We start from the raw sequence: 25,441 nt of genomic DNA on the forward strand, positions 1-25,441 counted from the left end.
CTCTATCTATCTATCCCTCTATCTATCTATCTCTCTATCTCTCTATCTATCTATCTCTCTATCTATCTCTCTATCTATTTTTACACACCTTTTACACATCCAAACCATTAATTTCCCCATCATGTGTTATTTTCCTGTACGTGTCACACAGGTGACACACGGATGTCACATGGATCTCACACACGGATGTCACATAAATCACACACGGATAGCCACAAAGATGGAAAAAATGGACACATGTATTTTCTTAAATGAATTTGTGAATTGGCCCTAATAGAGACGTTGTTTAGACAATATCAGAGCCTGTGTGTGTACAATTCGGGTTATTCATGAATGCTACTTACCTGCGACCATTGGTTTGGGCATCAAAATATTTAGGGCTCCTCCCCATAGTTAGATGTCCGTGATACATAAAAGGTAAAACATATGACCATGCAAATTACAAGTTATAGAGGATTTAGCTCAGTAATCCGGATATTGTTTTTGTTGCAGGTTCTTCCACATCTGAAGTAACAAAAACTCCAGTAACAACTACAACATGTGCTGGTCCTGATTGTCCCCCCACTACAACCTCAATCCCCACTAGTCCAACTGGAAGTACAAAAGTCACACCTGGTCCATCTACTACAACTGGTAATTCTACATTGTCTCTTATTCTACAGCAGTGATCATTTATAATACTGGACAACGAAGATTCTGCTTCCTGAACACTTTTGGGTGTATCCTATGTAATTTCAGCTGCTGATCACAAAAATCACATTGAAAATTTTCTATCACATACTGTTTTTGTGAAATCTTCTGTTTGAGTTATTTTTTGACATGTCTTTAGGCTGTCCATGTATTGTATTGTCCACAATATATGTCATTTATAGGCAAGTATTATAACCATGGGCCTTCCCAGCCTGGTAATACCATCCCCCAGCTGTCTGCTTTACCTTTTCTGGTTAACAAAAATGAGGGGACCCTAAGTCATTTTTTTCATTCAGCTACTTATTTGCCTAAGTAGCTGTACAAGCTATCTATTTATCTCTATCTATCTATCTATCTATCTATCTATCGATCTATCTATCTGTCTGTCTGTCTGTCTATCTATGCCTATAATTCATGCATGTGACTTGGCTACTAAAATTGGGCTCTGCTATGATTAGGGCTCTTGTATAATGCCCCATAGTTAGATATCTGTGATAGATAAAAGGTAAAACATATGAACATACAAATTACAAGTTATAGAGGATTTAGCTCAGTAATTCGGATATTTTTTTTTGCAGGTTCTTCCACATCTGAAGTAACAAAAACTCCAGTAACAACTACAACATGTGCTGGTCCTGATTGTCCACCCACTACAACCTCAATCCCCACTAGTCCAACTGGAAGTACAAAAGTCTCACCTGGTCCATCTACTACAACTGGTAATTCTACATTGTCTCTTATTCTACAGCAGTGATCATTTAAAATACTGGACAACGAAGATTCTGCTTCCTGAACACTTTTGGATGTATCCCATGTATTTGAGCTGCTGATCACAAAAATCACCTTGAAAATTTCCTGTCATAGTTACATAGGTTGAAAAAAAAGACCCCGGTCCATCTAGTTCAACCTTCCTCCACCAATTATATATTTTGTCACTAAATCATTTATAACCGGCAATGTTGTGTACTGAGGAAATCATCCAGCCCTTTTTTAAAAATTCCTGTCGTATACTGTTTTTGTGAAATCTTCTGTTTGAGTAAGGCTGCTTTCACACTACGTTTTTTTAACATGCATTATGAACGTTTTTTTGCTGCAAAAGCGGATCCTGCTTTTACAGCAAAAAAACACATGCAAACGCATGGGTTATTTTGCAGGATCCTGTCACTTTAAGTTTATGGGCGGGCATTGGAGTCATGTGATCGGGAGTGAGGGGAACTGAACGTGCCAGACTGGGAGCCGACATCTGACAGCTGTGGAGGCTCGTAACCAAGGTAAACATCGGGTAACTTGCTTGGATACCTGATATTTACATTGGTTACGAGCGTCTGCAGCTGCTAGGAGTCTGTTCCCTGCACACGTAAACAAGATAAACATCTGGTAACTAAGACCGCGGTTACCCAATGTTTACCTTGGTTACGAGCGTCCTCCGCTCTCAGGCGGGGGAGAGTGGAGAGAGAGGGAAGGGGAAAAAGGGAGGTGGAGAGAGAGACTGATCACGCGAGGCTAGTTTCTGTGCCTGCTCAGTAGAGCAAGCAGGATCCTGTCTATCAGCATGCCAGCAGTCACATGCGTTTGCGTGCTGTTTAGTCAGGATCCAGCAATTTGCAGTATTTGGACGCAGCTCAAAAATGCTACAAGTTGCGTTTTTGAAAAAAGTTAAAAAACTGCAAGTCGCTGGATCCTTACTATAACGCACGCAAACGCAGGTGAACGCATGTTGACGCAAGTCCATTGCAAATGCATTGAAATGAAAACGCATTTGCACTGGATCCGTTTTTGCGTTAAAAAATGTTCATGACGGATGTTAAAAAAACGTAGTGTGAAAGCAGCCTTATTTTTTTTTCTCCATGTCTTCAAGCTTTCCATGTGTTGTCCACAATATATGTGTTGTTAAGTCATTCATAGGCAAGCAACGTAACAATGGGCCCTCCCAGCCTGGTAATACCATCCCCCAGCTGTCTGCTTTAGGCTGCTTTCACACTTGCGTTGTTTTGCATCCGTCACAATCAGTTGTGTGACTGATGCAATGGATGCATTGCAGATAGAGGCCAAACTGATGTGACTGATGCTGAAAAAAAACAATCCGTTTTTTTTTTTTTTTTTTACTGTTTTACCAGCGGCCAGCTTTTCTGAACGATCAGCTGATCGCCCGGCGGCCGGCTTTTGTGAATGATCATCGTTAACAAAAGCCGGCCACCAGGCGATCAGCTGATCGTTCACAAAAGCCGAACGCCGGCCAATCAGCTGATCATTCACAAAAGCCGGGCGATCAGCGCAAGTGTGAAAACAGCCTTACCTTTCGGTTTATCAAAAATGGGAGGACCCCAAGTAATTTTTTTCATTTAGTTATTTATTTGACTAAATAGCTGTACAAGCTATCTAGCAATCTAATATCTATCTATCTATCTATCTATCTATCTATCTATCTATCTATCTATCTATCTATCTATTAATCTTTACACACCTTTTACACATCCAAACCATTAATTTCAGTATCATGATTCCCAATCATCCTTGCAGAGGCTGTTCTATAGCCGCTATCAGAGCCTGTGTATGTACTATAGAGGTAATTCATGGATGTGACTTGGCAGCTAGCATTGGGCTCCGCTATGATTAGGGCCATTGTATAATGCTGCATTGTTAGATATCCATGATACATAAAAGGTAGAACATACGAAGAAGCAAACTACAAGTTATAGAGGATTTAGCTCAGTAATTCGGATATTGTTTTTGTTGCAGGTTCTTCCACATCTGAAGTAACAAAAACTCCAGTAACAACTACAACATGTGCTGGTCCTGATTGTCCCCCCACTACAACCTCAATCCCCACTAGTCCAACTGGAAGTACAAAAGTCACACCTGGTCCATCTACTACAACTGGTAATTCTACATTGTCTCTTATTCTACAGCAGTGATCATTTATAATACTGGACAGCGAAGATTCTGCTTCCTGAACACTTTTGGGTGTATCCTATGTAATTTCATCTGCTGATCACAAAAATCACAATGAAAATTTTCTATCACATACTGTTTTTGTGAAATCTTCTGTTTGAGTTATTTTTTGACATGTCTTTAGGCTGTCCATGTATTGTATTGTCCACAATATATGTCATGTATAGGCAAGTAATATAACCATGGGCCTTCCCAGCCTGGTAATACCATCCTCCAGCTGTCTGCTTTACCTTTTCTGGTTAACAAAAATGAGGAGACCCTAAGTCATTTTTTTCATTCAGCTACTTATTTGCCTAAGTAGCTGTACAAGCTATCTATTTATCTCTATCTATGTATCTATCAATCTATCTATCTATCTATCTATCTATCTATCTATCTATCTATCTGTCTGTCTGTCTGTCTGTCTATCTATGCCTATAATTCATGCATGTGACTTGGCTACTAACATTGGGCTCTGCTATGATTAGGACTATTGTATAATGCCCCATAGTTAGATATCTGTGATAGATAAAAGGTAAAACATATAAATTACAAGTTATAGAGGATTTAGCTCAGTAATCCGGATATTGTTTTTGTTGCAGGTTCTTCCACATCTGAAGTAACAAAAACTCCAGTAACAACTACAACATGTACTGGTCCTGATTGTCCACCCACTACAACCTCAATCCCCACTAGTCCAACTGGAAGTACAAATGTCACACCTGGTCCATCTACTACAACTGGTAATTCTACATTGTCTCTTATTCTACAGCAGTGATCATTTATAATACTGGACAACGAAGATTCTGCTTCCTGAACACTTTTGGATGTATCCCATGTCACTTGAGCTACTGATCACGAAAATCACCTTGAAAATTTCCTGTCATAGTTACATAGGTTGAAAAACAAAACCTAGGTCCATCTAATTCAACCTTCCTCCACCAATTATATATGTTGTCACTAAATCATTTATAACCGGCAATGTTGTGTACTGAGGAAATCATCCAGTTATTTTTTTAAAATTTCCTGTCGTATACTGTTTTTGTGAAATCTTCTGTTTGAGTTATTTTTTTTCTCCATGTCTTCAAGCTTTCCATGTGTTGTCCACAATATATGTGTTGTTATGTCATTCATAGGCAAGCAACGTAACAATGGGCCCTCCCAGCCTGGTAATACTATCCCCCAGCTGTCTGCTTTAGGCTGCTTTCACACTTGCGTTGTTTTGCATCCGTCACAATCAGTTGTGTGACTGATGCAATGGATGCATTGCAGATAGTGGCACAACTGATGCGACTGATGCTGGAAAAAAAACAATCCGTTGTTTGTTTTTTTTTACTGTTTTACCGGCGGCCAGCTTTTGTGAACGATCAGCTGATTGTCTGGCGGCCGGCTTTTGTGAATGATCATTGTTAACAAAAGCCGTCCGCTGGGCGATCAGCTGATTGTTCTCAAAAGCCGGCCGCCGGCCGATCAGCTCATCGTTCCGGCCGCTGGGACTAGAACTGAATTTACAATCCATCATGGTTTTTTACCGTGCGCATGCTCACAGTAAAAAAACAATCCGCCGCACACAAAAAACGTTACATTCAGCGTTGCTGTCGCCTGACAGTCAGTCAGTAAACGACTGATCCTTCACGCAGCGGATGCATTGCAGGGCCATCAGTCACAATCCGTCGCTAATAGAAGTCTATGGGGAAAAACGGATACTGTAATTCCTCAAGGCGACGGATTGTGATTGATGCAAAACAATGCAAGTGTGAAAACAGCTTTACCTTTCTGTTTATCAAAAATGAGAGGACCCCAAGTCTTTTTTTTTCATTTAGTTATTTATTTGACTAAATAGCTGTACAAGCCATCTAGCAATCTAATATCTATCTATCAATCTATCTTTACACACCTTTCACACATCCAAACCATTAATTTCAGTATCATGATTCCCAATCATCCTTGCAGAGGTCATTCTATAGCCGGTATCAGAGCCTGTGTATGTACTATAGAGGTAATTCATGGATGCGACTTGGCTGCTAGAATTGGGCTCCGCTAGGATTAGGGCCATTGTATAATGCTGCAGTTAGAATATCCATGATACATAAAAGGCAAATTACAAGTTATAGAGGATTTAGCTCAGTAATCCGGATATTGTTTTTGTTGCAGGTTCTTCCACATCTGAAGTAACAAAAACTCCCGTAACAACTACAACATGTGCTGGTCCTGATTGTCCCCCCACTACAACCTCAATCCCCACTAGTCCAAATGGCAGTACAAAAGTCACACCTGGTCCATCTACTACAACTGGTAATTCTACATTGTCTCTTACTCTACAGCAGTGATCATTTATAATACTGGACAACGAAGATCCTGCTTCCTGAACACTTTTGGGTGTATCCCATGTATTTGAGCTGCTGACCACAAAAATCACCTTGAAAATTTCCTGTCATAGTTACTTAGGTTGAAAAAGAAGACCCTGGTCCATCTAGTTCTACCTCCCTCAACCAATGATATATTTTGTCACTAAATCATTTATAACCGGCAATGTTGTGTGCACTGAGGAAATCATCCGGCCCTTTTAAAAAATTTCCTGTCACATACTGTTTTTGTGAAATCTTCTGTTTGAGGTTTTTTTTTTCATGTCTTCAGGCTGTCCATGCATTGTCCACAATTATGTTATTATGTATATTATAGGCCCTCCCAGCCTGGTAATACCATCCTCCAGCTGTCTGCTTTAACTTTTCTGGTTAACAAAAATAGGATGACCCTAAGTCATTTTTTTTCATTTAGTTATTTATTTGGCTAAGTAGTTGTAGGAGCTATGTAACTATCTGTCTATCTATCTATCTAGCTATCTACCTATCCATCTACCTATCTATCTACCTATCCATCTACCTATCCCTCTATCTATCTATCTATCTATCTATCTATCTATCTATCCCTATATCTATCTATCTATCTATCCCTCTATCTATCTATCTATCCCTCTATCTATCTATCTATCTATCTATCCATCCATCTATCCATCAATCCATCCATCCATCCATCCATCCATCCATCCATCCATCCATCCATCTATCCATCCATCTATCTATCTATCCATCCATCCATCTATCTATCTATCTATCTATCTATCTATCTATCTATCTATCTATCTATCTATCTATGATTTATCTATCTTTGCACACCTTTTACACATCCATACCATTCATTTCAGTATCACGTGTTATTTTCCGGTACGTGTCACACGGATCACACACTCAGATGCCCACAAGGATGGAAAAACACACTTGTGTTTTTAAAATGGATGTGTGAAGGGGGCCTAATAAAGACATCCTTTAGCCAATATCAGAGCCTGTGTATATGCTATTGGGGTTATTCATGGATGCTATTTACCTGTGAGCATTAGTTTGGGCACCGGTATATATAGGGCTATTGTATACAGTCAAATATCCATGATACATATGAGGTAAAAGCTAAAACATGTCAATATGCAAACTACAACTGATAAAGGAATTAGCTGAGTAATCCTGATATTCCATTTTGCAGGTACTTCTACATCTGAAGTAACAACAGCTACTATAACATGTGGTGGTCCTGGTTGTTTAACGACAACGACCCCAACCACCACTTCCACCTCTACTACAGTGGGATCAACTGTGACCGGAGTGACCAGCCCATCTCCAACAAGTGGTAATTCTCCATCCTCTTATTGTACAGCTGTGATCACTAATAATATTGTTGTTCCTGTGCTAAGAACGTAAAAATGGCTTTGCGCAAAGGTTATCCTTTAGCCGGTATCAGACCTTGTACAGGTACAATAGGGGTAATTCATGGATGCTACTTGCCTGCTAGCATTGGTTCGGGCACCGCTAGGATTAGAACTGTCGCATACTTAAATATCCATGATAGATAAAAGGTAAAACATATGAATAAGCAAACTACAAGCTAGGGTAAGCGCACATGTCGAGTTGTCTCGTTTATCCCTCATTTTTTTCCTGCACGTATTTTTTTCTGAAAATCTCCTGCACACGTTGCTTATTCTTTGTTTGCAGATTAAGTGTTCTTGCAGCATTTTTGATCCATTCTAAAGATTGGGGAAAATACACAAAACAAATCTGCAAAAGTATGTGTTTTATAGGCATAATTTTTCCTGTCAAGAGACACATTTTTGATGCAGTACGAGTAAAGCTCTGAAGGTCTGCTCACCTCCATACACAAAACACTGAGTGAATCAAAAGGTCTTCATTTTACCTTGCTAGGGTGGAGATATGGTGAATAGCCGTCCTACCTACCATATCTCTTCAGCTAGTCACAAAAACCCAGCCCTGTTATGGCTGTTTAACACTCTCAGCATATAACATGCTTGAGACTGCTTCTGGGATCACATCACTGAGGCTAACAACCTCAGTGAAACATATCTCCACTCTAGGATTTTACCATTGACCATAATATTGCAGCATTACCCCTTTGGCATTGGCTGAAGGTGATGTATGGGGATAGCGATGGCTGAAACTAATTGCCAATTAGTACTTATAAGCGGAGACTAAAGGGGCTAAACACGCTGTGTTATCGCTAACGAATTATCGTTGGGGTCACGGAGTTTGTGACGCACATCCGGTGTCGTTAGCGACATTGCAGCGTGTAACACGTACGAGCGACCTTAAACGATCGCAAAAGAGACAAAAATCGTTGGTTTTGGAGAGGTCGTCCAAACACCAAAAATCGTTGTCTCGTACGTAACAATGTTGTTCCTCGTTCCTGCGGCAGCACACACCGCTATGTGTGACACCGCAGAAGCAACGAACATCTTCTTACCTGCCTTCACCGGCAATGCAGAAGGAAGGAGGTGGGCGGGATGTTCCGGTCGCTCATCTCCGCGCCTTCTCTGCTACTGGACGGCAGTTGTGTGACGTCGCTGTGGCGCCGCACGACCTGCCCCCTTAGAAAGGAGGCGGATTGCAGTCCAGAGCGACGTCGCAGAGCAGGTAAGTCCATGTGACGGGAGTTAGCGATGTTGTGCGCCACGGGCAGCGATTTGCCCGTGACGCACAACCGACGGGGGCGGGTACGTTCGCTAGGGATATCGGTACCGATATCGCAGCGTGTAAATCCCCCTTTAGGCCCGGTGCACATTTTGCAGATTTGTCGCCTTTTTTTTCCTCCGCAGAGTTGTCACAATTTGATGGTGCCAGCAAAGGAAATGAGAATCCTGAACTCTCATGTGCACGTTGCTTATTTTCTTCTTGTATTTTTGGGCAATTCTGTCACTGTTTGTGCTGCAGATTTCATTCATACTAATGAGTGAGAAAAATCTGCATCAAAAATGCACCGAAAACGTGTCAAAAATGCATGTTTTTTTGCCACCACATTTTGCTGCCAAGAGATGTAGAAATCGTGCAAAAATTTCTGCACCAAATTAACGTGTGCACATAAGATAATATTAGAGCAGTCAATGTTGGTTAGCAGATATACTCAAAACATGCTGCATTTTTTTTTTAAGAAGACTGATATGAAAAAAAGCCAAGTGTCAACCAATCCAACGAACATTGTTTGCCACATTTGCATTTTTAACTGTAAACTATTTAAATGGTACAGACACATACAGATTTGGGGCTATAAATCATCTTTGCAATTGGAAAATATTAAAAGGAACCTGTCACCAGATTTGCGGCCTATAAGCTTCGGCCACCACCAGTGGGCTCTTATATACAGCATTCTAAAACTTCTATAGGCTTCCTGTATCACACTTCATAACTGGGACACATGGAGCCTGTAGAAGCAAAATACCATAAAAATTGTTAATTAAATCCAACTGCAAAAATAATTTTTAGCAAAAACATATACATATATTTAAGTAAAAAAAAAAAAATATCCAGAGTTGTAATGGAAATGTCCATCTTTGTATGTAGAGGGGTTGGTTATAGGTAATCTACACGATTGTTTGATGTAAATCCTTCCTCAATCACAGCAATTTACATAAGGAATTAAAGCCCAGACTAACAAGGCCTACACAGCGACTTACACTACCGTTGCACGAACAAAGCTCGCTTGGTACCGCAGCTACTTTACGACATTATAGAAAAGAATAAAGTTGTATTGCGACAGCCTACACTACTGCAACCGTGACAAGCAAGTCGGTTTGGCCTTTTTGCAGCTTGCTTGTCGTAGGTGCCCATTCCCTTATATCTTGTCACAATGTGGAAGTGGCACCCAAGGAACGTCAGTCGAAGTCAAAGTCGCCACGTAGTCCTATTCTTTGAGTCTATTTACATGGACTGATCCGCGGCACCAAATAACTGCTGATGGGTAAACAAAACAAAAAGTACATAAATGAAAAAATCAGTGAAAGATACGCACTGAATAATCTGTAGTAGATCACTCTGTGCGTGTAGACTATTATTGTTTTCGGTGCTGTGATTCCTGTTTACCCAAGATGATGCATCACCGAGAACGATGTTCTTCTGATCGACAGCCTGTTTTCCTGAAAGATTTGGATAAGTCATTCACGATAATCTTTCAGTGTAAATGCAGCACAAAGAATGTCTTAGAAGCATGGTTCTGTGACTTGGTGCCTCGTACAAACCCTTAGTATGTATCGTTTAGTACTGTGCTTTAATTACTAAGATTTGGGGGCCTGATATTTTCTGCATCTGCTTCTGGTACTGACCCTTGGCAGCATCTGCAGGGTTTGACTGTGGTTCTAACCCTGGTCCTTTCTTGGTTCGGGTACGGTTTCTTATCTCTGACCTGGATCTTAAACATCTCCTAGTTTGGATTCTGGATTCTTCTTGGGTTTATTTCTGATCCTGACTGGTGCGCACTTCTGACTTCACCTTTTGGTTCCACACTGGCTTCCACCTCTCTCAGCTTCTGATCCTGGTTTTGCTAATATTTGTAAAATGTAACATCTGGTCCTGACTGCAGACCTTCTCCTGGTTCTGGAACTTTTCAGGTGACTCCGGTTCTTGTTCTACTGCTCAAGCTCTACTCACAGTTGCACCCATTTGGAGACAACTTTGAAGGCTGTTACCTGGGAACCTTCTTGCAGGAAGGAATTAATGTGAATATCAAAAGATTATTTAGACTCTTTTGTTAAGCCTGATCATCCTCAATCTGGTCATGGTAGAAGGTCTAATTCATTTTAATCAACCACTACAACGCTTACTAACCAGAATTCTTCTAAAGGTATAACCAAATGGCTGCCGGCCTCGGCACACACCTTCCAAAGAAGGATATGGAAGGAAGTTTTCTTGAAATTAAGAAGCTGGAATAGCAACGCCAAAACAAATGTCTAACAATGCTGCCATAACCGAAGGCTAAAAGAAACATCTTCAGTTCTCTATTGCTCTAGAAAATGCAACAATGCAATTCTTCTGTATATCTTTAAAGTATAGCAGAGATTTGCAAAGAATACTGCCTAACAGAGAGCAAAGCAGCAGATATATACTGCAGATAGACGTCTTCATTCAATTTTAACCCTTGTATCTTCTTCATATCTCCCAACTAACACAGCTGCAATCACAGGTTCAACACCTATTTCTAAGTCTGAAATAACAACCACATCCGGAACAAGAACTACTCAGGAACCTGTAACGAGCACAAGAACATCTCCAGATAGTGGCTCCTCCACTCGTGTTAGTGTAAGCACAAAATCCTCATCTGAAACAAGTGGTCCTACAGTATCAGGAAAGACAACAAAAGCTTCAAGTAGTGTTTCTAGTAACCCAACTACAGTCACAGGATCAGTTAAGACAACTAATCCAAATGTGACCGTAAACACTCAATCCACGGCAAGTTCTTCTCCAACACCTGCGCAGACTACAACATCTACACATGGTGCATCTACGACTTCAGGTCTAAGCTTCACAACCCCATTTAGGACAAGTGGTTCTTCAGTAACGGGAGAGACAACAAGTGCTGTATCAGGAAAGACCACTAGTCCAATTGTGACCTTGAACACTAAATCCACAGCAAGTGCTTCTCCAACGCCTGTAAAGACCACAAGTGGTGCGTATACTAGTACAATTGTAAGCTTAAACATCTGCTGACTGCAGAAAAAAGTTAAAGAGAGTCCATCAGTGAACTTCTTTTGGTGGTAGAGTTTGTAATGGTCCTAATTCAGTGATGATCCAAAGTCGGGGTGGATCGTGTATCCAGATCAAAGAGTTACAATCACTACCACCAGAAGAAGCTTACTGATGGATTAACAGTTACCACTTTCTGCTGCCATCTGTGTACTGTGATAAAAGTCTGTTTAGCCAAATGGTTAAAAATGTTTAGCGAAACCAAAGTGCAAAAATGAATTTCATTTCAAAGTAAATGCATTTATGCAAAAAATTCTATAAAACGTTTTAAGGGAAATGTTAATAAGTGTATGTACACAGAGGGGGCAGGCTATAGATTATTATACATGATTATATGACGATACAGTGTGCGTGTCTTAACTCCAAAAAGTTTAATCATATTTAAAGCTTGGACTAAGGACACACGCAAAAGGGCCGATTCAAGGCCATGAGCAAGTGTTGGTTAACTATATATACCGTATATGTGTGTGTTATACGGGCGCTTGCTTAGAAATAAGTGTTAAGTCTGTTTGTTCATCAACTATTTGTCCATGTAAATACAGTAGACCTTAAGGACCTACCACCTGGTCAAAATTGTCAAAAGATCTTTGCTCATAATTTATTCCTGCTGCTCCCCTTTGAATTCTGTGAGTGATTTTTATTACTTGAAAAGTTGAAGATTCTGAGATTTGAGTCTTTTTTAATACATTCGCCAAATTTTTATTACTCTACAAAGTTACAATGGGACCAACAAATCCTTTGTTAAGACCCCCCCAAAAAATTTGCTAAATAAAAAGGCCTAAATCTATTGGAACATAAGATGGAAACATTGAATAATCACCGGAGCAGCAGAAATAAATTTAATAACTGGCCACTTTTCTCCTGGTAATAGGTCGTCTCTAAGATATATATATATATATATATATATATATATATATATATATAGGGATGTCCTGAAGCATTGCCTTCTGTTGGTTGGTTCTTTCGTGGCTTATCTACAGCATAACTGTGCGCTTATGTTTTTCTCATACACGTTTTGTGGTCTAGAGCCCTAATTAGCCACATTTTACGTTCTGTAGTTTCCTGTATCAACTTCTGGCACTGACTTCTGATAACATCTACTAGTTCTGACTTTGGATCTAACTCTGGTTCTAGATTGGTTCTGATACTGTTCTTTATCTATGACTTTGAGCTCAATTTTCTCCTGGTTTGGATTCTGGTTCCTCCTGGGTGTTTCTCATCCTACACTGGTAACTCTATTGGTTCACAATCTGATTCCACACTGGTTTCCATCTCCTGGTTTTGCTCCTGATCCTGGTTTTCTCACTATTCCTGAAATCTAACATCTGGTCCTGACTACAGACTACATCTTCTGGTTCTGGAACTGTAAAGTGACTCTGGTTCTTGTGCTGCCGCTCAATCTCCGCTCACAGTTGCAATCATTCATAGATTACTCAGAAGTCTGTGAAGCCTGGACGTCTTATCACAGAAACTAATTAATGTGAAAACTCAAAGGATTCCTTAAATTTTTTACTTCACGTTTGTCAGCAATTGGTCAAGGTACAGGATCTAATATGTTCCAGTCATAGCAGCACTTACTAACCCCAATTCCTCTCGTGGTGTAACCAAACGACTGCCGTCCTCGGCACACAACTTCCATAGAGGGATATGGAAGGAAGTTTTCTTGGAACTAACAAGCTAAAATGATAACAAAAAGATAGATATCTAAAAATGCTGCAATTATCGGGGGCAAAAGGAACGTCTTCAATTCTCCAGAAAACATAACAATGCAATTCTTCTGTACATCTTTAAAGTACAAGAGAGTTTTACAAAGAATACTGCCTAACAGCATAGAAAACAGCAGATATATACTGCAGACAGACTGCTTCATCTTCATTCAATTTTAACTCATGTGTCTTCTTCATATCTCCCAACTAACACAGCTGCAATCACAGGATCAACGACTATTGATAAGTCTAAAATAACAACCACTTCTGGATCAAGAACTACTCAGGAACCTGTAACAAGCACGAGAACATCTCCAGATAGTGGGTCCTCCACTAGTGTTACTGTAACCACAAAATCCTCATCTGAAACAAGTGGTCCTACAGTATCAGGAAAGACAACAAGAGAATCAAGTAGTGTGTCAAGTAACCCAGGTACTGTCACAGGATCAGTTATGACAACTAATCCAAATGTGATCATAAGCACTCAATCCACGACAAGTGCTTCTCCAACGTCTGCGCAGACTACATCTACACATGGGGCATCTACTAGTTCAGGTCTAAGCTTCACAACCCTATCTAGGACAAGTGGTTCTTCAGTAACCGGAAAGACAACAAGTGTTGTATCTACTAGCCCAAGTAGTGTTACAGGATCAGGAAAGACTACTGTGAGCATAAGTACTCAATCCACAGCAAGTGCTTCTCCAACGCCTGCGCAGACTACAACATCTACACATGGGGCATCCACTAGTTCAGGTCTAAGCTTCACAACCCCATCTAGGACAAGTGGTTCTTCAGTAACTGGAAAGACAACAAGTGCTGTATCAGGAAAGACCACTAGTCCAATTGTGACCGTAAACACTCAATCCACAGCAAGTGCTTCTCCAACACCTATAAAGACCACAAGTGGTGCGTATGCTAGTACAATTGTAAGCTTAAACATCTGCTGACTGCCGAAAAAAAAGTTAAAGAGAGTCCATCAGTGTGCTTCTTTTGGTGGTAGTTTGTAATGGTCCTAATTCAGTGATCATCAAAAGCCGGGGTGGATCGTGTATCCAGATCAAAGAGTTGCAATCAGTACCACCAGAAGAAGCTTACTGACGGATTAACAGTTACCACTTTCTGCTGCCATCTGTGTGCTGTGGTAAACGTCTGTGGAGCCAAATGGTTAAAAATGTTTAATGAAGCCTAAATGCAAAAATGAATTTCACTTCAAAGTAAATGCATTTATGTAAACAATTCTATCAAAAGTTTAAGGGAGATGCCAATAAGTGTATGTAGATAGAGGGGGCAGGCTATAGATTATTATACATGATTATGTGACGATAAAGGCTGTCTTAACCCCAGAAAATTATAGTCATATTTAAAGCTTGGACGAAGGACACACTTAAAAGGGCCGATTTAAGGCCATGACCTAGTGTTGGTCAACTATATATACCGTATATGTGTATTATATGGGCTCTTGCTTAGAAATAAGTGTGAAGTCTATGTGTTCATCAACTATTTGTCCATGTAAATAGACCACCTGGTCAAAATCGTCAAAAGTCGCCAGTGTTTGCTCATAATTTATTCCTGCTGTTTCCCTTTGAATTCTGTGAGGAATTTTTACTCCTTGAAAAGTTAACGATTCTGAGATTTGGGTCTGTTTAATTCATACACCAAATATGTATTACTCTACATAGTTAGAATGTGACCAACAAACCCTTCGTAAAGACACCCCCCAAAAATGTGCTAAATAAAAAGGCCCATATCTATGGGAACGTATGCTGGAATTTAAGAAAAAATGGAACAATCACAGGAGCAGCAGAAATAAATTAAGAGTAATAACTGGCCACTTTTCTCCTGGTAACAGGTCCTCTCTATGATACATATAGGGGTGTCCTGAAGCATTGCCATCTGTTGGTTGGTTCTTTCGGTGGCTTATCTACAGCATAACTGTGTGTCTAGGTTTTTCTCATACACGTTTTGTGGTCTAAAGCCCTAATTAGCTACATTTTGGGTTCTATTATTTCCTGTATCAACTTCTGGTACTAACTTCTGATAACCTCTATTAGTTCTGGCTTTGGATTTCACCCTGGTTCTACATTGGTTCTGATACTGTTCTTTATCTATGACTTGGAACTCAATGTTCTTCTGGTTTGGATTCTGGTTCCTCCTGGGTGTTTCTCATCCTATACTGGTAATTCTATTGGTTCAAAATCTAATCCCACACTGGTTTCCATCTTCTGGTCTTGCTTCTGATCCTGGTTTTTCCACTGGTCCTGAAATCTAACATCTGGTCCTGACTACATCTTCTGGTTCTGGAACTGTAAAGTTACTCTGGTTCTTGTGCTGCCGCTCAATCTCTGTTCACAGTTGCAATCATTCAGAGATTACTCAGAAGTCTGTGAAGCCTGGAAGTCTTATCACAGAAACTAATAAATGTGAAAACTCAAAGGATTCCTTAAATTCTGTACCTCACATTTGCCAGCAATTGGTCATTATGGTCAAGGTACAGGATCTAACATGTTCCAGTCATAGCAGCACTTACTAACCCCAATTTTTCTCGTGGTGTAACCAAACGCCTGCTTTTTCTCGGCACACACCATCCATAGAGGGATATGGAAGGAGGTTTTCTTGGAACTAACAAGCTAAAATAATAACAGGAAGACAAATATCTAACAATGCTGCAATAACCGGGGGCTAAAGGAACATCTTCAATTCTCCAGAAAACATAACAATGCAATTCTTCTGTACATCTTTAAAGTACAACAGAGTTTTGCAGAGAATACTGCCTAACAGTGAACAAAGCAGCAGATATATACTGCAGATAGACTTCTTCGTCTTCAGTCAATTTTAACTTGTGTCTTCTTCATATCTCCCAACTAACACAGCTACAATCACAGGTTCAACACCTATTTCTAAGTCTGAAATAACAACCACATCCGGAACAAGAACTACTCAGGAGCCTGTAACAAGCACGAGAACATCTCCAGATAGTGGCTCCTCCACTAGTGTTAGTGTAAGCACAAAATCCTCATCTGAAACAAGTGGTCCTACAGTATCAGGAAAGACAACAAAAGCTTCAAGTAGTGTGTCTAGTAACCCAAGTACTGTCACGGGATCAATTAAGACAACGAATCCAAATGTGACCATAAGCACTCATTCAACGGCAAGTGCTTCACCAACGCCTGTGAAGACCACAAGTGGTGCGTATACTAGTACAATTGTAAGCTTAAACATCTGCTGACTGCAGAAAAACGTTACAGAGAGTCCATCAGTGAGCTTCTTTTGGTGGTAGAGTGTGTAATGGTCCTAATCCAGCGATCATCCGAAGTCGGGGCGGATCGTGTATCTAGATCAAAGAGTTACAATCAGTACCACCAGAAGAAGCTTACTGACGGATTAGCAGTTGCCACTTTCTGCTGCCATCTGTGTACTGTGGTAAAGTCTGTGGAGCCAAATGGTTAAAAATGTCTAACCGTAGAACGCATACCTGGGGCCTCGCAGGCCTCCTAGGTTACTTGTTTTCTATGGTAGATTTCTATGGTTGCACGTTCTAGGGTTAATAAACCCTAAATGCAAAACTGAATTTCAGTTCAAAGTAAATGCATTTATGTAAAAAATTCTATCAAAAGTTTAAGGGAGATGCCAATAAGTGTATGTAGATAGAAGGGGCAGGCTATAGATTATTATACATGATGATGTGACGATAAAGGCTGGCTTAACCTCAGAAAATTATAGTAAAATTTAAAGCTTGGACTAAGGACACAATTAAAAGGGCCGATTTAAGGCCATGAACAAGTGTTGGTCAATTATATATAAAGTATATGTGTGTTATATGGGCATTTGCTTAGAAATAAAGGCCGCTTTACACGCAGCGACATCGCTAGCGATAGCACCCGCCCCTGTCGTTCGTGCATCAAGGGCAAATCGCTGCCCGTGGCGAATAATATCGCAGGTACGCGTCACACGAACTTACCTTTCTAACGACGTCGCTGTGCTCGGCAAACAACCTCGTTTTTAAGGGGAGGTTCATGCGGCATCACAGCGACGTCACACAGAGGCCACCAATAGAAGCGGAGGGGCGGAGAGCAGCCGCATGAACGTCACTCCCACCTCGTTGCCGGAAGACGCAGGAACGCTGTTGTTCGTCGTTCCCGGGGTGTCACATGTAGCGATGTGTGCTGCCTCAGAAACGACAAACAACCTGCGTCCCAAACGAGCCATGATATATTGAAAATGAACGATGTGTCAACAATCAACGCTCTTTACTGTTTTTCGGATCATTAGCGGTCGCTGGTAGGTGTCACACGCAACGACGTCGCTAACGACGCCGGATGTGTGTCATGAATTCCGTGACCCCAGCGATATCTCGTTAGCGATGTCGTTGCGTGTAACGGGGCCTTAAGTGTTAAGTCTATTTGTTCGTCAACTATTTGTCCATGTAAATAGACCTTAAGGGGAACCTGCCACCTGGTCAAAATTGTCAAAAGTCGCCAGTTTTTGCTCATAATTTATTCCTGATGCTTCCCTTTGAATTCTATAAGGAAGTTTTACTCCTTGAAAAGTTAACAATTCTAAGATTTGGGTCTTTTTAATTCATAACCAAAATTTTTATTACTCTACATAGTTACAATGTGACCAACAAACCCTTCGTAAAGATTCCCCCAAAAATGTGCTAAGTAAAAAGGCCTATATCTATGGGAACGTATGATGGAATTTATGAAAAAATGGAACAATCACAGGAGCAGCAGAAATTAATTAAGAGTAATAACTGGCCACTTTTCTCCTGGTAACAGGTCCTCTCTAAGATATACAGTATATAGGGATGTCCTGAAGCATTGCCATCTGTTGGTTGGTTCTTTCGGTAGCTTATCTACAGCCTAACTGTGTGTCTAGGTTTTTCTCATACACGTTTTGTGGTCTAAAGCCCTAATTAGCTACATTTTGGGTTCTATTATTTCCTGTATCAACTTCTGGTACTAACTTCTGATAACATCTATTAGTTTAGACTTTGGATCTCACCCTGGTTCTACATTGGTTCTGATACTGTTCTTTATCTATGACTTGGAGCTCAGTTTTCTCCTGGTTTGGAATCTGGTTCCTCCTGGGTGTTTCTCATCCTACACTGGTAACTCTATTGGTTCACAATCTGATTCCACACTGGTTTCCATCTTCTGGTTTTGCTTCTGATCCTGGTTTTCTCACTGTTCCTGAAATCTAACATCTGGTCCTGACTACAGACTACATCTTCTGGTTCTGGAATTGTAAAGTGACTCTGGTTCTTGTGCTGCCGCTCAATCTCCGCTCACAGTTGCAATCATTCAGAGATTACTCAGAAGTCTGTGAAGCCTAGAAGTCTTATTACAGAAACAAAGTAGTGTGAAAACTCAAAGGATTCCTTAAATTCTGTACCTCACGTTTGCCAGCAATTGGTCATTATGGTCAAGGTGCAGGATCTAACATGTTCCAGTCATAGCAGCACTTACTAACCCCAATTCCTCTCGTGGTGTAACCAAACGCCTGCCGTCCTCGACACATAACTTCCATAGAGGGATATGGAAGGAGGTTTTCTTGGAACTAACAAGCTAAAATAATAACAGGAAGACAAATATCTAACAATGCTGCAATAACCAGGGGCTAAAGGAACATCTTCAATTCTCCAGAAAACATGTCAATGCAATTCTTCTGTACATCTTTAAAGTACAACAGAGTTGTGCAGAGAATACTGCCTAACAGTGAACAAGGCAGCAGATATATACTGCAGATAGACTTCTTCGTCTTCAGTCAATTTTAACTTGTGTCTTCTTCATATCTCCCAACTAACACAGCTGCAATCACAGGTTCAACACCTATTTCTAAGTCTGAAATAACAACCACATCCGGAACAAGAACTACTCAGGAGCCTGTAACGAGCACGAGAACATCTCCAGATAGTGGCTCCTCCACTAGTGTTAGTGTAAGCACAAAATCTTCATCTGAAACAAGTGGTCCTACAGTATCAGGAAAGACAACAAAAGCTTCAAGTAGTGTGTCAAGTAACCCAAGTACTGTCACGGGATCAATTAAGACAACTAATCCAAATGTGACCATAAGCACTCATTCAACGGCAAGTGCTTCACCAACGCCTGTGAAGACCACAAGTGGTGCGTATACTAGTACAATTGTAAGCTTAAACATCTGCTGATTGCAGAAAAAACGTTACAGAGAGTCCATCAGTGAGCTTCTTTTGGTGGTAGAGTGCGTAATGGTCCTAATCCAGCGATCATCAGAAGTCGGGGCGGATCGTGTATCTAGATCAAAGAGTTACAATCAGTACCACCAGAAGAAGCTTACTGACGGATTAACAGTTGCCACTTTCTGCTGCCATCTGTGTACTGTGGTAAAGTCTGTGGAGCCAAATGGTTAAAAATGTTTAACCCTAGAACGCATACCTGGGGCCTCGCAGGCCTCCTAGGTTACTTGTTTTCTATGGTAGATTTCTATGGTTGCACGTTCTAGGGTTAATAAACCCTAAATGCAAAAATGAATTTCAGTTCAAAGTAAATGCATTTATGTAAAAAATTCTATCAAAAGTTTAAGGGAGATGCCAATAAGTGTATGTAGATAGAGGGGGCAGGCTATAGATTATTATACATGATGATGTGACGATAAAGGCTGTCTTAACCTCAGAAAATTATAGTAAAATTTAAAGCTTGGCCTAAGGACACAATTAAAAGGGCCGATTTAAGGCCATGAACAAGTGTTGGTCAATTATATATAAAGTATATGTGTGTTATATGGGCATTTGCTTAGAAATAAAGGCCGCTTTACACGCAGCGACATCGCTAGCGATAGCACCCGCCCCTGTCGTTCGTGCATCAAGGGCAAATCGCTGCCCATGGCGAATAATATCGCAGGTACGCGTTACACAAACTTACGTTCCTAACGACGCCGCTGTGCTCGGCAAACAACCTCTTTTTTAAGGGGAGGTTCATGCGGTGTCACAGCGACGTCACATAGAGGCCACCAATAGAAGCAGAGGGGCGGAGAGCAGCCGCATGAACGTCACTCCCACCTCATTGCCGGAGAACGCAGGAACGCTGTTGTTCGTCGTTCCCGGGGTGTCACATGTAGCGATGTGTGCTGCCTCAGGAACGACAAACAACCTGCGTCCCAAACGAGCAATGATATATTGAAAATGAACGATGTGTCAACAATCAACGATCTTTACTGTTTTTCGGATCATTAGCAGTCGCTGGTAGGTGTCACACGCAACGACGTCGCTAACGACGCCGGATGTGCGTCATGAATTCCGTGACCCCAGCGACATCTCGTTAGCGATGTCGTTGCGTGTAACGGGGCCTTAAGTGTTAAGTCTATTTGTTCATCAACTATTTGTCCATGTAAACAGACCTTAAGGGGAACCTGCCACCTGGTCAAAATTGTCAAAAGTCGCCAGTTTTTGCTGATAATTTATTCCTGATGCTTCCCTTTGAATTCTATAAGGAAGTTTTACTCTTTGAAAAGTTAACAATTCTAAGATTTGGGTATTTTTAATTCATACCCAAAATTTTTATTACTCTACATAGTTACAATGTGACCAACAAACCCTTCGTAAAGATTCCCCCAAAACTGTGCTAAGTAAAAAGGCCTATATCTATGGGAACGTATGATGGAATTCATGAAAAAATGGAACAATCACAGGAGCAGCAGAAATTAATTAAGAGTAATAACTGGCCACTTTTCTCCTGGTAACAGGTCCTCTCTAAGATATACAGTATATAGGGATGTCCTGAAGCATTGCCATCTGTTGGTTGGATCTTTCGGTGGCTTATCTACAGCCTAACTGTGTGTCTAGGTTTTTCTCATACACGTTTTGTGGTCTAAAGCCCTAATTAGCTACATTTTGGGTTCTATTATTTCCTGTATCAACTTCTGGTACTAACTTCTGATAACCTCTATTAGTTCTGACTTTGGATTTCACCCTGGTTCTACATTGGTTCTGATACTGTTCTTTATCTATGACTTGGAGCTCAATGTTCTTCTGGTTTGGATTCTGGTTCCTCCTGGGTATTTCTCATCCTACACTGGTAACTCTATTGGTTCACAATCTGATTCCACACTGGTTTCCATCTTCTGGTCTTGTTTCTGATCCTGGTTTTTCCACTGTTCCTGAAATCTAACATCTGGTCCTGACTACAGACTACATCTTCTGGTTCTGGAACTGTAAAGTGACTCTGGTTCTTGTGCTGCCGCTCAATCTCTGCTCACAGTTGCAATCATTCAGAGATTACTCAGAAGTCTGTTAAGCCTGGAAGCCTTATCACAGAAACAAATAAATGTGAAAACTCAAAGGATTCCATAAATTTTGTACCTCACATTTGCCAGCCATTGGTCATTACGGTCAAGGTACAGGATCTAACATGTTCCAGTCATAGCAGCACTTACTAACCCCAATTCCTCTCGTGGTGTAACCAAACGACTGCTTTTTCTCGGCACGTACCTTCCATAGAGGGATATGGAAGGAGGTTTTCTTGGAACTAACAAGCTAAAATAATAACAGGAAGACAAATATCTAACAATGCTGCAATAACCGGGGGCTAAAGGAACATCTTCAATTCTCCAGAAAACATGTCAATGCAATTCTTCTGTACATCTTTAAAGTACAACAGAGTTTTGCAGAGAATACTGCCTAACAGTGAACAAAGCAGCAGATATATACTGCAGATAGACTTCTTCGTCTTCAGTCAATTTTAACTCATGTGTCTTCTTCATATCTCCCAACTAACACAGCTGCAATCACAGGTTCAACGACTATTGATAAGTCTAAAATAACAACAACGTCTGGATCAAGAACTACTCAGGAGCCTGTATCGAGCACAAGAACGTCTCCAGATAGTGGCTCCTCCACTAGTGTTAGTGTAAGCACAAAATCTTCATCTGAAACAAGTGGTCCTACAGTATCAGGAAAGACAACAAAAGCTTCAAGTAGTGTGTCAAGTAACTCAAGTACTGTCACAGGATCAATTAAGACAACTAATCCAAATGTGACCATAAGCACTCATTCAACGGCAAGTGCTTCACCAACACCTGTGAAGACCACAAGTGGTGCGTATACTAGTACAATTGTAAGCTTAAACATCTGCTGATTGCAGAAAAAACGTTACAGAGAGTCCATCAGTGAGCTTCTTTTGGTGGTAGAGTGTGTAATGGTCCTAATCCAGCGATCATCAGAAGTCGGGGCGGATCGTGTATCTAGATCAAAGAGTTACAATCAGTACCACCAGAAGAAGCTTAATGACGGATTAACAGGTGCCACTTTCTGCTGCCATCTGTGTACTGTGATAAAGTCTGTGGAGCCAAATGGTTAAAAATGTTTAACCCTAGAACGCATACCTGGGGCCTCGCAGGCCTCCTAGGTTACTTGTTTTCTATGGTAGATTTCTATGGTTGCACGTTCTAGGGTTAATAAACCCTAAATGCAAAAATGAATTTCAGTTCAAAGTAAATGCATTTATGTAAAAAATTCTATCAAAAGTTTAAGGGAGATGCCAATAAGTGTATGTAGATAGAGGGGGCAGGCTATAGATTATTATACATGATGATGTGACGATAAAGGCTGTCTTAACCTCAGAAAATTATAGTAAAATTTAAAGCTTGGACTAAGGACACAATTAAAAGGGCCAATTTAAGGCCATGAACAAGTGTTGGTCAATTATATATAAAGTATATGTGTGTTATATGGGCATTTGCTTAGAAATAAAGGCCGCTTTACACGCAGCGACATCGCTAGCGATAGCACCCGCCCCTGTCGTTCGTGCATCAAGGGCAAATCGCTGCCTGTGGCGAATAATATCACAGGTACGCGTCACACGAACTTACCTTCCTAACGACGTCGTTGTGCTCGGCAAACAACCTCTTTTTAAGGGGAGGTTCATGCGGCGTCACAGTGACGTCACACAGAGGCCACCAATAGAAGCAGAGGGGCGGAGAGCAGCCGCATGAACGTCACTCCCACCTCGTTGCCGGAGGACGCAGGAACGCTGTTGTTCGTCGTTCCCGGGGTGTCACATGTAGCGATGTGTGCTGCCTCAGGAACGACGAACAACCTGCGTCCCAAACGAGCAATGATATATTGAAAATGAACGGTGTCAACAATCAATGATCTTTACTGTTTTTCGGATCATTAGCGGTCGCTGGTAGGTGTCACACGCAACGACGTCGCTAACGACGCCGGATGTGCGTCATGAATTCCGTGACCCCAGTGACATCTCGTTAGCGATGTCATTGCATGTAACGGGGCCTTAAGTGTTAAGTCTATTTGTTCATCAACTCCATGAATATAGACCTTAACGGGAAAAATTGGTCAAAATTGTCAAAAGTCGCCAGTTTTTCCTCATAATTTATTCTTGATGCTTCCCTTTGAATTCTGTAAGAAATCTTTACTCCTTATAAAGTTAACGATTCTGAGATTTGGGTCTTTTTAATTCATACGCCAAATTTTTATTATTCTACATAGTTACAATGTGACCAATAAACCCTTCGTAAAGACCCCCCAAAACTGTGCTAAAAAAAAAAGGCCCATATCTATGGGAACGTATGGTGGAATTTAAGAAAAAATAGAACATTCACTGGATCAGCTGAAATAAATTAAGAGTAATAACTGGCCACTTTTCTCCTGGTAACAGGTCCTCTCTAAGATATACAGTATATAGGGATGTCCTGAAGCATTGCCATCTGTTGGTTGGATCTTTCGGTGGCTTATCTACAGCCTAACTGTGTGTCTAGGTTTTTCTCATACACGTTTTGTGGTCTAAAGCCCTAATTAGCTACATTTTGGGTTCTATTATTTCCTGTATCAACTTCTGGTACTAACTTCTGATAACATCTATTAGTTCAGACTTTGGACCTCACCCTGGTTCGACATTGGTTCTGATACTGTTCTTTATCTATGACTTGGAGCTCAGTTTTCTCCTGGTTTGGATTCTGGTTCCTCCTGGGTGTTTCTCATCCTACACTGGTAATTCTATTGGTTCACAATCTGATTCCACACTGGTTTCCATCTTCTGGTCTTGCTTCTGATCCTGGTTTTCTCACTGTTCCTGAATTCTAACATCTGGTCCTGACTACAGACTACATCTTCTGGTTCTGGAGCTGTAAAGTTACTCTGGGTCTTGTGCTGCCGCTCAATCTCTGCTCACAGTTGCAATCATTCAGAGATTACTCAGAAGTCTGTGAAGCCTAGAAGTCTTATTACAGAAACAAATTAGTGTGAAAACTCAAAGGATTCCTTAAATTCTGTACCTCACGTTTGCCAGCCATTGGTCATTATGGTCAAGGTGCAGGATCTAACATGTTCCAGTCATAGCAGCACTTACAAACCCCAATTCCTCTCGTGGTGTAACCAAACACCTGCCGTCCTCGACACACAACTTCCATAGAGGGATATGGAAGGAGGTTTTCTTGGAATTAACAAGCTAAAATAATAACAGGAAGACAAATTTCTAACAATGCTGCAATAACCGGGGGCTAAAGGAACATCTTCAATTCTCCAGAAAACATGTCAATGCAATTCTTCTGTACATCTTTAAAGTACAACAGAGTTTTGCAGAGAATACTGCCTAACAGTGAACAAAGCAGCAGATATATACTGCAGATAGACTTCTTCGTCTTCAGTCAATTTTAACTCATGTGTCTTCTTCATATCTCCCAACGAACACAGCTACAATCACAGGTTCAACACCTATTTCTAAGTCTGAAATAACAACCACATCCGGAACAAGAACTACTCAGGAGCCTGTAACAAGCACGAGAACATCTCCAGATAGTGGCTCCTCCACTAGTGTTAGTGTAAGCACAAAATCGTCATCTGAAACAAGTGGTCCTACAGTATCAGGAAAGACAACAAAAGCTTCAAGTAGTGTGTCAAGTAACCCAAGTACTGTCACGGGATCAATTAAGACAACTAATCCAAATGTGACCATAAGCACTCATTCAACGGCAAGTGCTTCACCAACACCTGTGAAGACCACAAGTGGTGCGTATACTAGTACAATTGTAAGCTTAAACATCTGCTGA

General features: G+C 40.8%; 1 protein-coding gene across 1 annotated transcript in view; it reads left to right on the forward strand.

The window, feature by feature from the left end:
* The first annotated feature begins 220 nt into the window (after window positions 1-220).
* LOC142250091 (uncharacterized) overlaps window positions 221-25,441 on the forward strand; it is a 76,604-nt gene continuing 51,383 nt past the window's right edge. The window contains exons 1-12 of the mRNA XM_075322155.1: window positions 221-239; window positions 493-633; window positions 1,269-1,409; window positions 3,430-3,570; window positions 4,224-4,364; window positions 5,776-5,916; window positions 7,159-7,302; window positions 11,125-11,619; window positions 16,273-16,587; window positions 19,213-19,527; window positions 22,157-22,471; window positions 25,086-25,400. Of these exons, the coding sequence (XP_075178270.1) occupies window positions 221-239; window positions 493-633; window positions 1,269-1,409; window positions 3,430-3,570; window positions 4,224-4,364; window positions 5,776-5,916; window positions 7,159-7,302; window positions 11,125-11,619; window positions 16,273-16,587; window positions 19,213-19,527; window positions 22,157-22,471; window positions 25,086-25,400 (2,623 nt within the window). The remainder of the gene's footprint in view (window positions 240-492; window positions 634-1,268; window positions 1,410-3,429; window positions 3,571-4,223; window positions 4,365-5,775; window positions 5,917-7,158; window positions 7,303-11,124; window positions 11,620-16,272; window positions 16,588-19,212; window positions 19,528-22,156; window positions 22,472-25,085; window positions 25,401-25,441) is intronic.

Source organism: Anomaloglossus baeobatrachus, chromosome 8, assembly GCF_048569485.1.
Source record: "Anomaloglossus baeobatrachus isolate aAnoBae1 chromosome 8, aAnoBae1.hap1, whole genome shotgun sequence".
NCBI classification, from domain to species: domain Eukaryota; kingdom Metazoa; phylum Chordata; class Amphibia; order Anura; family Aromobatidae; genus Anomaloglossus; species Anomaloglossus baeobatrachus.